The sequence below is a fragment of the Antechinus flavipes genome, chromosome 2, assembly GCF_016432865.1.
Source record: "Antechinus flavipes isolate AdamAnt ecotype Samford, QLD, Australia chromosome 2, AdamAnt_v2, whole genome shotgun sequence".
Lineage (NCBI taxonomy): Eukaryota > Metazoa > Chordata > Mammalia > Dasyuromorphia > Dasyuridae > Antechinus > Antechinus flavipes.
This window is the reverse complement of record NC_067399.1, coordinates 320,936,623-320,954,175: the sequence shown is the minus strand read 5'-3', so window position 1 is coordinate 320,954,175 and position 17,553 is coordinate 320,936,623. Positions and strand designations below refer to the sequence as shown.

General features: G+C 37.2%; 1 protein-coding gene across 7 annotated transcripts in view; it reads right to left on the bottom strand.

Moving 5' to 3' along the window:
- DPF3 (double PHD fingers 3) overlaps positions 1-12,705 on the bottom strand; it is a 406,354-nt gene extending 393,649 nt beyond the window's left edge. For 2 of the 7 annotated variants that reach the window (XR_007950650.1, XR_007950649.1), the window contains exon 1: positions 12,579-12,695. Coding sequence is in view for 4 of the 7 variants with exons in the window: in XM_051977667.1 (XP_051833627.1) it covers positions 12,579-12,610 (32 nt within the window). In the remaining 3 variants the exon portion in view is untranslated. Of the gene's footprint in view, positions 1-12,578 lie in introns of all 7 variants that reach the window. The other 5 variants (XM_051977669.1, XM_051977668.1, XR_007950651.1 and 2 more) reach the window with 4 other exon arrangements.
- Between the last annotated feature and the right edge of the window lie 4,848 nt (positions 12,706-17,553).

Sequence of the window (17,553 nt, the reverse complement as noted above, 5' to 3'; positions counted from 1 at the left end):
GTGATTGATGGGCCCCTTATTAACATTCTGTTGTCTTCTCTGGAACTCTTTATTGGCTATTTGAACCCCATTATTAGGATTGCTAAACCTAGTCCCCATGCTCCTCCTACCCTCCAAACTTACCTCTACACAGTCTGTCTTCCTTAGACCCAATGTTCCACATGAACATACAACCTGCTGCCATCATCAAACATGCAACCAAGAAACTACTTGCAGTTCAATATGTCCTGTTCTTCCCACCATACACCTATGATCTAATCCTAAATATCCTTTGTAAAATCCAGATGCATACAACAGACTCCAAGAATGTTTTTTTCAATGAAAGCTTTATGAAACCTAGCTCTATGCATCCATAGGGTTTGACAGACTGTAACCAGACACTTGTAACTGGACAAATGAGAAATACTACACCTAATCATACTTAAGTCATCACTTATGCAACCAAATGAAAATTCTTATCACATAAAAGTCAGCATTTTTAACAGTCTCTTAAATATTTAAAAAAAAAAAAAAGGAGCTTCTTTACAGTCTCAGATCATATAGGATTTATTCTTTAGCACACTTTCTTCCTTTCTTTGTGAAATTTCTATGCATTAAGAGACAGCTCATGCATGGATCATGACAAGCCCAATGCCCAACACAATGCACCGATAGTAAATGCTTAATAAGCAGGTTTAAATGACCTAATATGTGTAAATTTTTTTTAAAATTTAAAGAACTATATAAAATAATGTAGTATCACTCATTAACATTGAATCAATTTTTTAAAAAAAACAGGGCAGAATTTTTTCCAAAGGTTGTGGTATTTCTTGGCCAGAAATTTACAACATTGGCTATATTTCTGTTTTCAAGTGATTCTTAAAACATTCCAAAGCCCCAGAAGTTACTTTTCAGATAGGGAAATAATATAATGCTCCATGATGATGATAGGTACAGAAATTCCTTTGTCACCCAATGCACCTGACATTATTATCAACTTGTTTCCTTCCTTGTTCCTAGATCATTTTTTACACTGATATGAAGACAAGGTTCAGAAAGGGTTTCATCTTTATTCATGATTTGATAGTCCAGGATCATAGGAATTTTAAATCAGAATAGACTATATAGATCATCTAATTCAGCACTCTAATCTTACAGATAAGGAAACTGAGGCCAAAAGAAGTAAAAAGGCAAACACCCAGGGACACACAGGTACTAAGGGTAGAAGAGCTGAAATTTGAAGGCAGGTTTTCTGATTATTTATTCAAAGATCTTTAGTGTATTATGTTTTTTAGTAGTCCTGAAAGTACTTTCAATGTGGTCTACAAGGACCCTCCAAGTAGTCTTTATCCTGGTTTAACATAGTATTCATGTTTATTATAGTATAATGCTTCTATTATTGTTTCTGTCTTGAATTAATAATAAATAATAGTGTAAAGCATTCTATACATCTACAGACATATAGATACATGTATATGTATATCTGTATCTATAGAGTGCTTTGCAAACTTTAAAGTGTTTGCAAACCTAATATATATGTGTCTACACATATACAAATAAGTATGTCATTTGATACTCATACTAACATTAAAAAGATATGATTCATTATTCTTATTTTACATATAAGAAAACTAAGGTTGAAATGAAATGACTTGCTGACTGTGGGACATCTATTAAGTGTTGGAGATAAGAGCTAAATTCATTTCTGTCTGACTGCTAGTCATTATATACTGCATCAAGTATCTGTCCTGAATTTAAAAGACTCATCAAAACAAAAACATTCTTCAGGTTCTCACTAATTCTGATAAGGCTGAGGAAGTTTGAGTAATTATAATTATTCCCCCACAGTAAGCAAAGAGAAATGGAAATGATAGTTAAGTTGTTCCTTGTTCCCCACCAGACCAAAATGGTATGGTGTCTTGTACATAGCAGTCACCCTATAAATATTTATTGAACTGAATTTCAAGAGGCAATATAGTATAACGAAAGAGGACTGGATATTTACTCAAAAAACTGGTGTAAATCTGTATCACTTTGAAAAGTCATTTTATTTTTCTTGGTCTCAGTTTTCCTAGCTTTCATAAAGAATGGACTAAATCACTAAGTTTTGTTTGAGATATAAACCTATGACTCTTTGCCACTTTGAAGAAAAGTGAAAAAATCTGAAAACTATTGTTAGAGATGACCCAAAACCATTGTCCTTTAAGACTTGTCAAGGAACATCAGGCAAACCTTAGCCCAAAATATAGATTTTCACAGTAAGTAACTCCACTTGTTAAGACAGACTTAACAGAAAGAGCTAGGTAGAGATACAAAACTAGACTCTCCTGTCTTTAACCTTTAGTGTGATTGAATTTAGTGAATAGTGAGAATTTAGTGTGAATAAAATTTCAAAGCTAGAAACACCTAAGAGGTCATCTATTCCAAATCTCCCATTTCACAGAAAAAGAAATTTAGTTTGAATGCTCACAAGGTTACTTAAGTGATATAGCTAAAATGTGAACCAAGGTCTGATTCCCAATATAGTATTCTTATCACTATACCATGCTAACTGATACTTAAGCTGATTAACGGCAGGAAAGGTAGAGTTTATTTCTTAAAAACTGTGCAAGGTACAATTCTCATTCTACAAATATAAATGTGATCAGAACCAATGCTCTAAGTTTCTATGGACCAGGTTCAATCTTGATTCTTGCTCCCCCAAAAATCCTCTTTTTGCCTTATGTTCTCATGAAAGATTTCTTTTGGGACCATCATAATATGCCTTATTTTGCCCCAATCCAGAGTTTCTACTGGACACATCAGAATTTGACTCATGTTTAAGTTTTCACAACAAAAGAAAAAGGTTCTTAGCTCCTGTGCAAGCACTCAGGCTAACAGGACACTAAATATAGCCCAACCAAAACATTCAAAGAATATATATTTAAGCCCATAATCAATTAAGACAATTCTTCTTCCCTCTCCTGTGAGTTCTCACTAACCTACTAGGGACCTATAAAGACCTCCAGATTTATAATATTTTCATGGATTGAGGGTCCCCACCACTGCCACCACTATCAAAGAGAAAACAATATTGCTAGAAATCAAGAAAAATATCCTTAGGGTGATCACCTCCTCTCCAAAGGATATATAAATTCATTCAGATTTATAATAGTTTCTTGGGGTTAAAGGTATGCCCTCAAAGGGAAAAGTAGTCAGAGTTCTAGAGAACTAACCCCTTTCCTTTACCTGCACCATCCAAGATCTAAGTTTGTTCCCTCTCACTATAATTCTGTTCTTTGTTGCTTCTCAGAGCCAAATCCTGATTAATCCAATAATTCCTCTGCTGGTCTATTTAACCGAATTCAAGTTCAAGTACTCTTTATCTTTCCTCCACTGCTGCTCCTATTCATAATATCCCTGGTTTGATCTAGAAAGTCTTGGTCATTATACTGCTGCCATCATATACTGACATCTCTGAGCGTACATGCTTTCTTAAAGACACCTCAGAGATATACAGTCTCCTTTTCCTCTTGGGATCTAAATTTAAATGTCCATGTATAACATTGCTCCCCCAGGTTTAGCTTCCACCCCTTCTCTTCCTATTTAACTCTCCTTTTAAATATCAATTCTAAAAGCATAAGCCCAAGTAGCCTATTTCTTATTGGCTACAAATCAATCATTCTTACTTTGAGATTAAAGGGGGAAGGGGAGGAGTCAAAGACAAGAGAGTTCTTATCTTATAAAAAAGCTAATCTTTTTAAAGAAAAATAGCATTTCTTTAAAAGATACTGGATCTAGGAAGTTCTGGACCAGGCTCTTTCTAGGAACACCTTCTGTATAAAAATAGACACAACAGACTCTACCCTCCAGAGATTTACAATGTAAAAAGAGGCAAAAACACTACTAGTTATATGAGACTGGACTTGCTTAAATTACTTAACCTGTCTTTGCTTCAGTTTCTTAGTCTATAAAATGAAAGGGATATAGTTTATGACTTCTAAGGTGCCTTTCAGAAATCTATAATTCTATTGTAAAGGGGATCGTGTGAGCATATGAAGTGTTAGATAAATAAAAAGGAGAGGGTAAGTCAAAATTCTGTGAGAGATACCAGGAGAGAGAGAGATCACTTTCCTTTGGGAGAGAGTAGTGCTGTTAAGGAAAATCTCATGGAGAAGATAGCAGCTAAAGTGGACCTTGAAGAAAGAAAGGGATTTCAGTAGATGGAGCCAGAGATGGAAAGAAGTCCATTAAAAACATAGGGGACAGTAGGAATTTTTAAAATTAGAGCTTTATCTTTAAAAAAAAAAATCTGTTTTGAAGGACTTATAAGTCTTGAAGACTTAGATGACTTTAATAAAACTGCTACTATTGGGGAAGTAAAGCACTCAAAAGATAAAGGAGGTGAGTTTTTAAAGGTCTAAGACTATTTTCTGACCTCAGTACTGGTAGATTTAATGCTGTACACTTTTTTTTAATTTTTTTTTATTTTTTATTATAGCTTTTTATTTACAAGATATATGCATAGGTAATTTTCCAGCATTGACAGTTGCAAATCCTTTTGTTCCAACTTTTTCCCTCCTTCCCCCCTATCCCTTCCCCCAGATGGCAGGCTGACCAATACATGTTAAATATGTTAAAGCATAAGTTAAATTGCTGTACACTTTTTAAAGAAATTCAAATGCTGGCTTATGTGTATAATCTAAATAAAAAATGGAATGGGTGTGGAAAAAATAAAACCTTTAACTTCTAGTGCTGATAATTAGATAGTGTCCTCATGAATAAAATGACCTTAGAATATGTGAAGAGATGTACATTGGAGACCTAACTATAAAAATGACCTGCTGTTTAACCTTGGCCAATTAAATTTCCTCCCCTCAGCCTCAATTTTCCCATCAATAAAATTGAAATATTTACAAGATTCTTAGAAACAGATTTTTCAAAAACTTGAATAAAACCTAAGTTTTAGATCCCAAGTAACAGAAACACAGACCTACCCTGGCAGTTAGTTAGGTGGATAGAATGCTGAGCCTAAAGTCAAAAAGACTAACTAGTTGTGTGTCTAAACGAGTCAATTAACATCTGTCTGCCTCAGTTTCTTCGACTGTAATATGGGGACATATGTGCTAACTAGCTTTGCCAGGTGACCCCAAGTCTCAGCCAGGTGTGGTGTAAGAGCAAAAATGTTCATAATCATCCTTTCTAGAATTGCAATGTGATCTCAACATTTGTACCCACCATTCTTTTACTTAAGAAAAGGAGAGGCAATTTTTTCAAATGCTCCAATCTGCAGGCATCTTTTGGAAACACCAAATGTGTAAACTACAGGAAAATGCCTGATAAAATTATAGTATATAAATGCAATGGAACATTAGTGAAAAACATAAATATTCATCATTCAATATTGATGAACATGAGGAATGTGAAAAATATAGAAAAATTTACATGAATTGATACAGAGCAAAATTAACAGAACCAAGAAGATGATAAACAAAAGGATTACAACAACATAAATGAGAAGATCATTGAAGGAAATTCAAACTTTGATTTTAAGGGAAAATGGGGAGTCCCAGATCATTGTTTAGATGTCACTATATCTGATTTGGGGGGACTTTATTATTTTTCTTTGTCACAATGATGGAGCAACTAGATGACACAATGGAGAAAATACTGGCTCTGGAGTCAGGAGAACCTGAGTTCAAATCCAACTTCAGACACTTGACACTTAATAGCTGTATGTCCCTAGGCAAGTCCTTTGCCCCAATTGCATCATCAAAAGTAAATAAATAAAAACCATCTCTCTTTGTCACAATGAAATGGTCAGTCTGGAAGGGGAAAGGGTGAGGTCCTGATGTAAATAAAAAACACATCAGTAAAATATTATTATATGTGTGTATATATGTATGTAGATATATATGTAAAAAAGAATTCGTAGATTGCTAGAATTCCTTTGGTGTCAGAAGCTGCATTTATGGATTCATCATTATTGTAGCTATTCTATTATCTCTCTGGAGAAAGAGGACCCCTCTGGGAAGACTGGTCATAAGTATATATAGTATTTATACAAGTTATACTTATTCAATATAAGAACAGTGTACATAATGGATGAAGAACTAGATTGGAATTACAGGAAGACCCTAGATTCAAAGCTTGTCTCTGACACATATGAGCCATGTGACTTAAGTGAATCACTTAATTTCTCAATGTTCTAGGCAATTCTGTAAAACTATAAATTGCAGAGAAAGTGTCATTGAATTAATATTGACCATTTCCTTACCTAAGAAGTCTCTATACTAGTGAAATTGCAGGTCCAAGCCCTAGTTCTATCATTTGCTTCAATAGTTGAAGAATATGTGATTTTGTCAGCATAGGCACATCTTCTATCAATGTATCTCACAGTTCCTCCATGCCTTAGTAGTTTCATGAGATTCTATGACCAATGATGGGCAGAAAATGCAACCTAATTGAAGCAGCAAGATAGCATGAGGAAGCAACATGTGCCAAATGGGGTCAAATCACCATTGCCATCTCCCTTCACGTACTGGTTGTGTCAGTCTAAGATCCTGAGATCAAGAGTCTTAAGAATGTCAGTTCTGATTTTTTTTATAAGAAATGATGAGCAAGCTGATTTCAGAAAAGCTTGGAAAGATTTACATGAAGTGATGCAGAATGAAGTAAGCAGAACCAGGAGAACATTGTACACAGTAACAAAAAGATTATGTGATGATCAGCTGTGATGAACTTGTGTAAAGGGCTGAAATGCTGAGTTGATGCACTAGAATCAGACAACCAAGCACTTAAGGCTAATTACTGATTGGACAATACTCTATTAATATATGCTTGGAAAATGGCCCTTCTCACTATTCTGTGCTGGCTCTATCTTTTGGTGTATACACAGAATTGTAGGAGGGATTAGGGGGTAAGACAAGCCAGTTCTGTCCCCAACCCAATCAGACTCACTTCAAACCTAATAACTATAGATATCAAAGAATGGAGCAATCCTTGTTTAAAAAAAAAAAAGGCAGGAGAAACCACTATCTCTACCACCACTGCCACCTGCCAATCATCTGTCACCAATAGCCAATAAAGCCCAAGAATTCTAAAAATGATGGGGTCCCTTTCCCCAGAACCCTGCTTCTACTTAAGTCCTTAAAACCACTGTCCAAAGGAGTAACTCTTGTAGAGATGCTTCCTGACAACTGACTCCGCAGGTACAACATCCTCTTACTACTAAACATCCTTGGTTATGAAAGACTGGAAAAAGTAAGTTTTCCCTATCAAGGTCCTTGATCATATCAAACAAACATGAGTTTCATTAGCAAATTCTCTTTACCTTCTATCCAAGTAGTCATCAGAATGATATCAATGGAAATGGCATTAAAGCAGATTTTTGTATTGTAAGAACCATGAGTTCTTTCCATCTGACTTTCTATGGAAATCTTTTTTGTAAATTATTTCCCCCATACGAATATGAGCTCTTTGAAAACAGAGACTGTCATCTTTCTATTTACATCCCCAGCATATAGCATAATGCTTTGTAGATTGTAAATACTTATTAATGGTTTTTTCATTTATTCAAAGTAACATAAATCTGGTAATCCTTTCTGATAATGACTGCACAATGGATTGAGTACCTGATCTAAAAACAGGAAGACCCGAGTTCAAATTCAGTCTTAGACACTTGATAATTGTGTGACTCTAAAAATCTCACTTCATCTACATGTCTGCCTTCCTTCCCAGGATTGTTATGAAGATAAAAATGCAATAATATTTATAAAGCACTTTGCAATCCCTGTATACATGCTAGTTATTATTAAACTTAACTAGATTTATTTTCAGGTGACAAGAATATATAGTTCATTGTTACATACAGTCCAACCTTTTCACCTGATAGGGTCTGTTAGTGTTTGCAATTTACTAGCATAACTTTTACAAATCCAAGACCACATATATATCATCATCAGAATAGATCTTTAGTTGATGTTCATAATTACAGGGTCTCCATAGTCTACTAATTCAGTACTTTATTGATAATTACTTTAAGACAAAGTATTCTTTGTTAAAAATACTTTTTCAATAACAAATTCTTCTTCTATTATGGAACCATTCTGATATATAACCATGTCATGAAAGTGACCCTAGGCTTTCCAAAGTTATGCCAGCAGAGAACAAGTTCTGGAAGGTTTTACTAAACTGGAAAGGCTTTGAGTAACAGTCCAGAAGAGACTCAGTCTGTCCCCTGATGACTGGTTTATTTAAGTTTAGAGAATAAAAGATTGGTCACCAAGGAACTGATCTGGGTTAGGTAACAACTCATGAAACGGTCTACTAAGGCAAAGAAGGGTTATGATCTACATTAGATGGGAAGGAGGAAAGTGTATTATACCCATACTAATTAAATCACAAATCCTTGAGGCACTGAGATATTAAAGTAATGAATGATTAATTCTTACATATATCAAAAACCTGTCATTTCATTAGTGGAGGGCAGATGGCAACCCATCTATAACATTAAACGTTTTAGAGAGGGGCAGCTAGATAGCACAATGGATAGAGCACCAATCCTGAAGTCAAAAGGACCTGAGTTCAAAAAAAAAAAAAAAAAAAAGTTTTAGATATTTGTCTGAAGCTCAAAGAAATTAACTGGACCATGTTTCCAAAACTAGTTATCATAATTTGAATGCAGGTCTTCTTGACTACATGTCCCATACATACTTATTCATTACCCAATCTGCATGTCAATTGATATGATAGTGAAAATATTAATATCTGAAAAAGGGATTCAGATATCCCATTTAACTTCTATTGCTGTTTTAACAACTTGAGAGAGAGAGAGAGAAGGAGGGAGGGAGGAAGGGAGGAAGGAAAGGAAGCAGGGAGGGAGGAAGGAAAGGAGAAAGGGAGGAAGGAAGGAAGGAAGGAAGGAAGGAAGGAAGGAAGGAAGGAAGGAAGGAAAAAAAGTAACTGAAGTGATCGTTCTGAATATAGGAATATCAACCTGGATTTCTGAATTATCTTTTTCAATTGTATTTTAAGATTTTAATTATATTAAGTGTATTAAGATTCTATTGACAAATAGTAATAAATTAGAATTCAATATGTAATTAATTATTTTCTATACAATGCTCATCTGATTGATATTTTCTGAGCATGTGTATCATAAAAGTTTTACCACGAAGCTTTTAATGTGCTTGTGTATGTGTTGACTGTGAAATCCATACATCAAACTCAGACAATATAATTGATAATGTGGAATAGACCTAGATTACCACAAGCACCTATTAATGCTTTTAAATTCTACTTTGCCCAGATGTGGCAAAATGCAGTTGTTGGAATACCTGCTGCTTCCTCTTTTGTGATCTGATGAGAAAACCCATTTCTGTCCCTAGAAGCCCCAAAGATGAATGCAGGCTGCTCGGCTTCAAAGAAGGTAAGGGGTGCAATAAGAAGTAATAAGAAAGGAAGTTGAGAGATCAAAAAGGAGGCAAGAAGATATAAAATTTGCAATCAATTTGAGTCCTATTACCTGCAAATCTCATATGCATATCCCACATGGACAAAGCCAGTTTAAAAATGATCTATATACATGACAGAGTCCAACAGAGATGTTGCTTGAAATCTGAGCTAGTTTCTCCCGGCAGAGTTATCACTTTATCCATCGCCACCCCCACCACCCCAATCTCAGAGCAAAACCTTTGTGTGGCCAGTTTCTATAGGGGGCGTCTGTGCCCCCCCCCCCCTTCTTTCCTTCTTTCTTTTTGAGAGAGAGAGGTGGGGGGAGATAATCAAAACGCAGACAGAGGAAATGCTAATGTCGTTCGGCTCTGTTTCATTGTCAGGAAGGACACATGAGGATAAAAACATCGCGCTCGGAATCATTCTTCTCCCACCCCCTCTCCCGCCCTATCCCTCCTCCCTCTACCATTCCCCTTTCCTCCCCCATCATCCCCATCCGCATTATATGTCTTACAGCTTTTGTTCTAATTTATCCCATGCATAATTTATCCATGTGTGTATTGTTTCTTGATCAGCAACTTTTAAGAACAAATGAAATATATAAGATGTTTTATTAAACAAGTTAAGAAGGAGGAAGGAGAGGCAGATGGTGTCAGGCTGCCAGTAACAACCCTGTTTCTTCTACTACATTAGTAGTTTAAAAGACGTCAAGTGCAGAGAAGCTTCTCCCTGTATAGGTATTGTTTCCTCCCCCTCTCACCCCTAGGGAAAGGGGTTGGGATTTAGAAAGGAGGGGCTAATTAGAAATTACTCCTTAACTCCTACCAAGAAAAAGCAAAGGGATGGGGGAGGGGGGAGGTGCGCGTTTCTGTACGCGCGCCTCGCGTGTATGCACGTAGAGTCAGAGTTATAAATTTACAAAGACATCACCTTTGCAACTGCTCACAATTATACAAAGTCCAAATATAATGATGTTGAATTAATCCTACTGAACAGAAGCGAAATTCGGCCATTCCCTTCCAGGTTTTTTCCCTCAACTCCTCCCCTCATAGACACATTACTCCTAGAGTCCAAAGAAATAGTGGAAGTGAGAGGGTGACGGTAGAAATTCGTGTAAGCTTCTCTATAGCATCAGTACGCATCTTTGCCAATAGATTCAGTTAACTTAAGTTTCTACGGGGTGATATTCCCATTTCCGTGTAATTTGGACTGGAAATAGGGGAACGGAAAATCAGCTGCTGAATGCATTTGAAACTGACTGAATAAGGGAGGGAAAGAGAAGACACGGAGAAGTTACACCCATTTATGCTATCATAAAATATTTTATTTCTTGGGTGAAACCCTGTGGTAGTAAAGTGGAACCTATGCAAGATCCTGAAGAAGAGACTCGGGAAGAATCGTCTTAAAAACCCAGACTTCCGATGTCCTCTTCACTGTCTCTTTTTTAAAATGTCTATCTATGTCTATCTATTTTACTCCGAGGCTTGGAAAATTCAAGTCTACGCTTCCCCCCCCCCTTTTTTTTCTTGTTCTTGTCGATCTAAGAAAAGGTGAAATCAGTATGTCACCTTCCCTTCGTTCACCCTCTTCCCCAATAAAAGCTCTCCTTCAAGAGCTCCTTTATTGCCGCTATGATAGCCCAGCGGAGCGGGGGTGCGACAAAGGGTGGACACCAAGGCAGTATCAGCCACTGCCACCACCGGATCCCCGGAAAGCCTTCGGCTCTGAGTCGTTTCCAACTCGAGAGGAGAGGGAGGCAGCCTGAGCAGCGAAGAGTTGAAAGAATGCAGGTCAATACCTACTACAGATCTCTGGAAAGTCCGTCACCCACTCGACCTAACTAGGAGGTCCTGGGGAAGTAAGCAGAGTCTAGGGGATCTCCTCGATCGTGCGAATTCAGAGGGATCATCACCCCTCTCCCACTCAGACTCCCTTCGCAGCAATACGCTCATCTCCTAAAGACACCCCCAGACTCTGCCCCCTTCACAGTCTGACAGCTTAACGGCACCCTGAACTGGAAAGAGCAAAGGAAAGAAGCAAGCAAGGAAGGAAGGAAGGAAGAAACTCGATCTAGATGGAAGACTGGCCCTTGCGTGCCCTCCCCTAGCCCTCCCTCTGTCCCGGATCTGGGCGCTCGCTCAAAGTCTTTCGGCAGCATCTAGAGGCACCTGCCCCCTCGCTCTGGCTCGAAGTAAAAGCTGCCTATTCGAGCGAGGAAACACAAATCTTGTCTCCTCCTCCACTGTCTATTTATTACCCATCTCTCCCCCCCCCAAAAAAAAAATCATTCATAAGAACAGCAGTTCTTTCCTTCCTCGAAATCAACCACAGGTTAATCTGAGTAATTAATTTACTATGTTCGACACATACACACGCACTACACACACACACACACACACACACACACACACACACACACACCATGCCACACCACCACCAATGAAAAAGCGCTAAGGAAACGCTCCCAAAGCTGCCCTGTCAGGAAAGCCCCGAGGCAGCCACCTGGACCCGCAATCACTGAGGACAGATTGCTTCCCTCGAAGAAGTCACTCAAAACTCCGGAAGGTTTGTACAAAAATGAATTGGGGGCGGGAGAGAAAGAACCCTCCAGAGTATCATCAGAGAAGCACTGCAAACTCCATAGGAGCCCGGTGTCCAGATCTCCGTGCTTGGCTGAAGCAGCAGAGGAAAAACCTGTCATTGGATACGGGTGCGCTCGACTTCTTCAAGTGCAATTTAAAACATTCTCCATGCCGTTCTCCGCACACATCCACACACCCCCAGTTCCAACCGCCCCATGTCCCCCAACTCGCCACCCCGTGGGGCTAGCAGAGCTCAGAATCTTGCCGGTCCCTGAGCTCTTTACAATCCCCGGAGCTTCCCAACGCTCCGGTGCCAGTGTCCCCCAGCTGCTCCCTTCTCTCTCTCCTTCCACCAATTAAGCAGAACACAAATGTAACAATTTTCTTCTTGTTAATTGCATCTCCTGACATTTCTGCGGGTTGGGAGGGGGGAAAAAAGAAGAATCTGAAAGAAAAGAGAGAATGCGAAGGTTGGGAGGAGCCTGGAGACGCTGTGCATTGCCTGCGATCCGCACCGAGAAAGGCGCCCTTTTTTTCATATTGAAACCACGCGGAATATGTACATTTTTTAGTCTTACTTACGCTTTCAGGGGGTTGTGAATGACAGTCGCCATTTTGCTACAATGTAACAGAATATTGTCTGTCTCAGAGTTCTAAAGGTTTGCTCAGGGGAAGCGGATGGCCAATCAGGGAGCGGGATACCGGCCCGCTGACCAATTGGAGAAGAGTGTCGCCAAGTGGGTGGAGACTGAGCGATGGTAGTTATTAGGGGAGCTGTCAAAGCCCAGAGGTCACTCCCTTTTGTAGAGCTGGAAAGAGCAGGTCTTAAAGGGGCAGTACCATTCCAGGAGCTCTTTTGGGGCTGGGAATGTGAAGACGGACAGAAGATTGTAGTATTTGGGCTGATTTCCTACTTTTAAAAAATATATAGTGACTTTGCCCTGATGAGCGAAAATACTTAAATAATATAATTTTTTTTAAAACCAATCATTCACTCTCATTAATGATCTTGTGTTGCCAGTTTGTTTTGCTCCCCCAAATGGCAAAACCCCCTTATTCATGTGCAAAAAAAAAAAAAAAAATTGGAAGTCTGCCATTTCATCAAAGAACTAAATTACATGTGTCCTGACATTTTCTACTTCACTGTATTCTAAATATTTTTTATTATTCTTATTTCCAATTTGTTCTCTTTATCTCAGTCATCTTCTTCTTTAGGTTTCTTGGAACTGCTAACAGTGTGCGCTGTGCGCTGTACGACTCCAGGGCCGCAGCTCCCCTCCCCCTGGAATTTCTCAATGTCAGTCTTCCTCCCTCCTACAGCCAGTGCTTTGGTTACATAATGCACAGTGGCCAAACTGCGTGATCCCACCCCCCCTACACACACACACACACACACACACACACACACACACACATGCATACACATGCACACACACACGTCCCTTCTGTCAGTCCCCTACCTCTCTTAAGAAACTTCAGAAATGATCATTTCTTCCGGTTAACCAGAGTGTTGAAACCAGGTGCTCTGATTTTTTTTTTTTTTGGGGGGGGGAAGCCCGAATAAAGCTATGAAAAATGCATTTGTTACCTAATTGCTAGGAAAGTGAGTAACTTAAAGGCAGAAGTTGTGGAACATCAACAGGGTATTACTAGAATCCCTTTCAGGGAGTGGCTCAAGGCTCTATCCTGGGTTTACCTATGACTACTTAGATGGAAGGTGAAAAGAATTCTCTAATAAATAATCCAAAGTGTCTGCCTCTAGTTATTATAGGCTAACCTGGAGGGGGGAAGGGAGTCGGCTCTTCAATGGTTTTAGGCTTCCAAAGCTGCTAAGATGAAAGCTGCCAAAGGATATAATTATACTCTAAAATAAGTATATAGCAATGGAGCTGGATTGATCAGAATTCTATTTAACTTAGTAAGTATGCCCTACAATGACTGAAGCAATGTATTTCTTTTACTTTTTTTAAATTTGTGGTAGGGATTCTTTTCATTCAAAATGTAATGTTTCTGTTGCAATTAAAAAGATTCTACAACTAGTAGAGTTCTGACTTATACACTAAGCATTACAGAAACACAGAGAAATATTGTAGCAGGGTATTTGGCATAGCTAGAGACTTTTAATCCTCTCTTTCTAACTAGTTAATAATTTGTATCAGTTTTTTCCCACACTATTGGGGTCTTTCAGAACAATGTTAGTGCATAATCCCACCACACCACAGGTTAAAGATTAAGAAAGTTGTTCCTTTATTTTCAATAAAAATCTGAAAAATTCTTCCTTTATCAGTCTTCTGTTTTGAAAACTTCTGTTTGCCCTGCAAAAGATGATGCATAATTTTAAAACAACAAAAAAGATTCCCATTGAAAAAATTCAATCCTCACAGGTAGTTCTTATGTCCTACTTAAAATATCTAGTTATTTTACCATATAAGGCATCTAATATGTTTAAACACAATTACTTTAACTGGGAGCACCAAAAGTGAATTATAATCGGATGACATTTACTAAGAGTACACTTTATTCTAAGTACCAGAGAAGAAATTGGAAATATAAATGTAAATATAGTTTGTAAATTAAGATCTATAAGCAGAAATGAATTCATTTGAAAATGGACTGATCTGTATGCAAAATGGAAGATCAAATATGCCCAAGCATAGAAAAATCTGATACAAGACTTAATAAACATCTATTTTTAAACCACATTTATTAAATTGAAAAACCAAAAATTTAAAAAAGCAATTAACAAGAGAGTCTCACATTTCTAATTTAATAATCTATTTTCAATTAATATTTTAGTATTTCATTCATGAAGGTATGTTTTCTTAAAGTATGAAGTAAGCTTCTATAAACATTTGACTAGTTATACCTGTCAATTTGTAGATGGGCTGACTTATGTAAAATAAGCAGTTTCTCCAAATAGTCTGACCTTTTGTGTATGCATGTATGTATTTGTGTTTATGTATATATTAATATGTGTGTACATGCACATTTACAGCTGCACAAAATTAAATACAGTATGACCAGAATATTCAATTGGAATTAGTTAAGAGAAAAACCTTCAGTGGATTTTTTTCTTAATTTACATCAGTTTTACTGTACAGATGTTTAATTCTAATGGAATCATAGATTATTAGAGTTAGAAGAAATATTAAGCTCATTTCAACCAAACTTTACAGTTTACAAAAAAAAAAAGAAAGAAAGAAAGAAAGAAAAAGAAAAGAAAATGAATCTAGAAAGTTGAAGTGACTTCACTGAAGTTACACATTTAATTATTGGCAGAACTGGGACTCAAATCCAGATCTCCTCAATTCTAGTCTGGTGTTTTTTCCATGACACCATGGCACTGATTGTCCTGGGAATATAAACTCTTTACCAGACTTTCACTAATATATCAGAATAAAAAATAATAATAAAACAGAAAGTGAAACTGACCCTTGATTCCCTTTTTTAAACTCACTGATCAAAGAAATGATAAGCAAATGAGCAAGCTTGATTGGAAAGCACTAAATGATGTTTTGTAAATTATCCATTAACAAAACTTCAATTAAGGAATGTATCTCTTAAGCCTAAAGACATTTTCCTGTTGATTTGAATCTCTAAAACACACTTCTGTGTTTCTGAAGCTTTTTGTAAGTTTGTCTGTTCTATTCATTATCAACCCTATATCCCATTCTCTTTGATCTTCAACTATTCAGTCAAGAGCAAAGATATTTCAGAATGCACCCACCTTCTCAAATTGTACCGTCATTATAGTGAGTGAGGAAATCCATGGAAAGAAAAGCAGGGGCTAGCTCATCATTCTAATTCATTCTGTGATATAACATTCTCAAAGAGTACCAACAAGTAATTTTACTTTTGTGTAGAAGCCACCAGAAATGTTTGGGGAGGAGGAGGACAAAAATCTTTTTAGTCTACTGAAAGTTAGAAGTTTGTCTTGGCAGCAAATTAGTCAATGATAGAAGAAGTCCATTAAGAAACTGAGGAAATATCAATTGGAGAAGGATTGATAAATCATTGAAATACTCTTGTGCCATAAGAAATAGTGGAGGGAATGGTTTCAAAGAAACCTAGTTAGACTTCTTTGAAGACTGAAAAAAGAACTGAGCAGATCTAGCGCAACTACAGAACAGTAACAATATTGTAAAAGGAAACAACTTTGAAAGACTTAGGAACTCTGATCAATGCAAATGGTCAACCACAATTCTAGGACTCATGATGAAACATGCTATCCAAATCTTAACAGAGTGGTGATCGTGGATTCATGGTACAAATTGAGACACATTTTATTTGGACGTGAGCAGTATGGGAATGTGAGTTGCTTAATTGTACACGTTTTTAAGTTATTCCAGGTTTTGTTTTTCTTGCTCTCTTAAGGTGGGAAGGGGGAGGAGGAGAAATTGGATGGAGATTTTCATTAAATGGGGAAAAAAATTAAAATAGAAAATGAAACTACGGAAAATTCTCTTTCTTCTCTTCTCAACAACCTCAAGCTTCTCTAATTTACTTCAAAAAGGTTAAAATGTAAGACAATCTTTTCCCATATTGGTTGGATTTGGGACTACCAGATTCCATTTTCCAGAATGGAATCCAAGATGAATAGAATCCTGAGTATACTGGTTAAGAGTCCCCAGAAATTCCCTTGTTCTGATAATAAGAGCAGGTCCACCTTTTTTATTAGTTTTTTGGGGGAAAAGAGGAAGACTCTTTTGCTTCATTTTGTTTTTCCCAGCGGTAACTATTGTTCACAAGTCCATAGCCACTTGTTCTATCATATTTTAGCCACTGGTGTGGAAAGAAGCTCCCAAAGACAGAACAATCTCTTCATCTCTTAAACTACACAGTACCAATTTCCCTCCTTTCTTAGAGAGAATCTCTTTGGGGGAAGAGGGAGAAAAAGAATTATAGGGTTGTCCATAAAAATTTAAACCAGCAAGGATTGTAGAGATCATCTCATCCAACTCCCTTTTTTCTCAGATGAGGAAAATGAAAGGGAAAAAAAGGCAAATTACTTATTTAAGGTCACATAGTCAAGAAACAAAAGAAACTAGAAGGCATCAAGTGGTTTCCTTTTCTATTTCTTTCAGAAAGCGGAAAACAAAAATTTCCGAGATTGTGGATGATTCTCTTAGGCCTAAATCCCCAAATCCCAAATTTTTAAGTGGATCCACAAAAATAAATATAAATATCTGCTTGTTTTTTCACACTTTCATTTTTTTAGTTTTCTTTTCACCTTCTGTTCATTATTCTCCAAACTCTTAGCTATTTCTTTCAATCTATATGTACTCAATATACATATTGAGGATACAAAAAGTGGCAAAAGACAGTCCTGCACTCAAGGAGTATATTCTAATGGGGAAGTTTACAATCTATCACAAAATCAGTTGAAAGAACTAACTAAAAAAAAGACAGAAGACTGAAGAAGACAAGAGAATTGCCTTCAAGGATTTGAAGTCTGTCACCTGGAAGAAGGATTAGAATGGTTCCACTTAACCAAAGAGAAGGGACAGAACCAGGAAGGGAAACATGGAAATTGCAGAAAAGCTCAGGGTCAATGAAA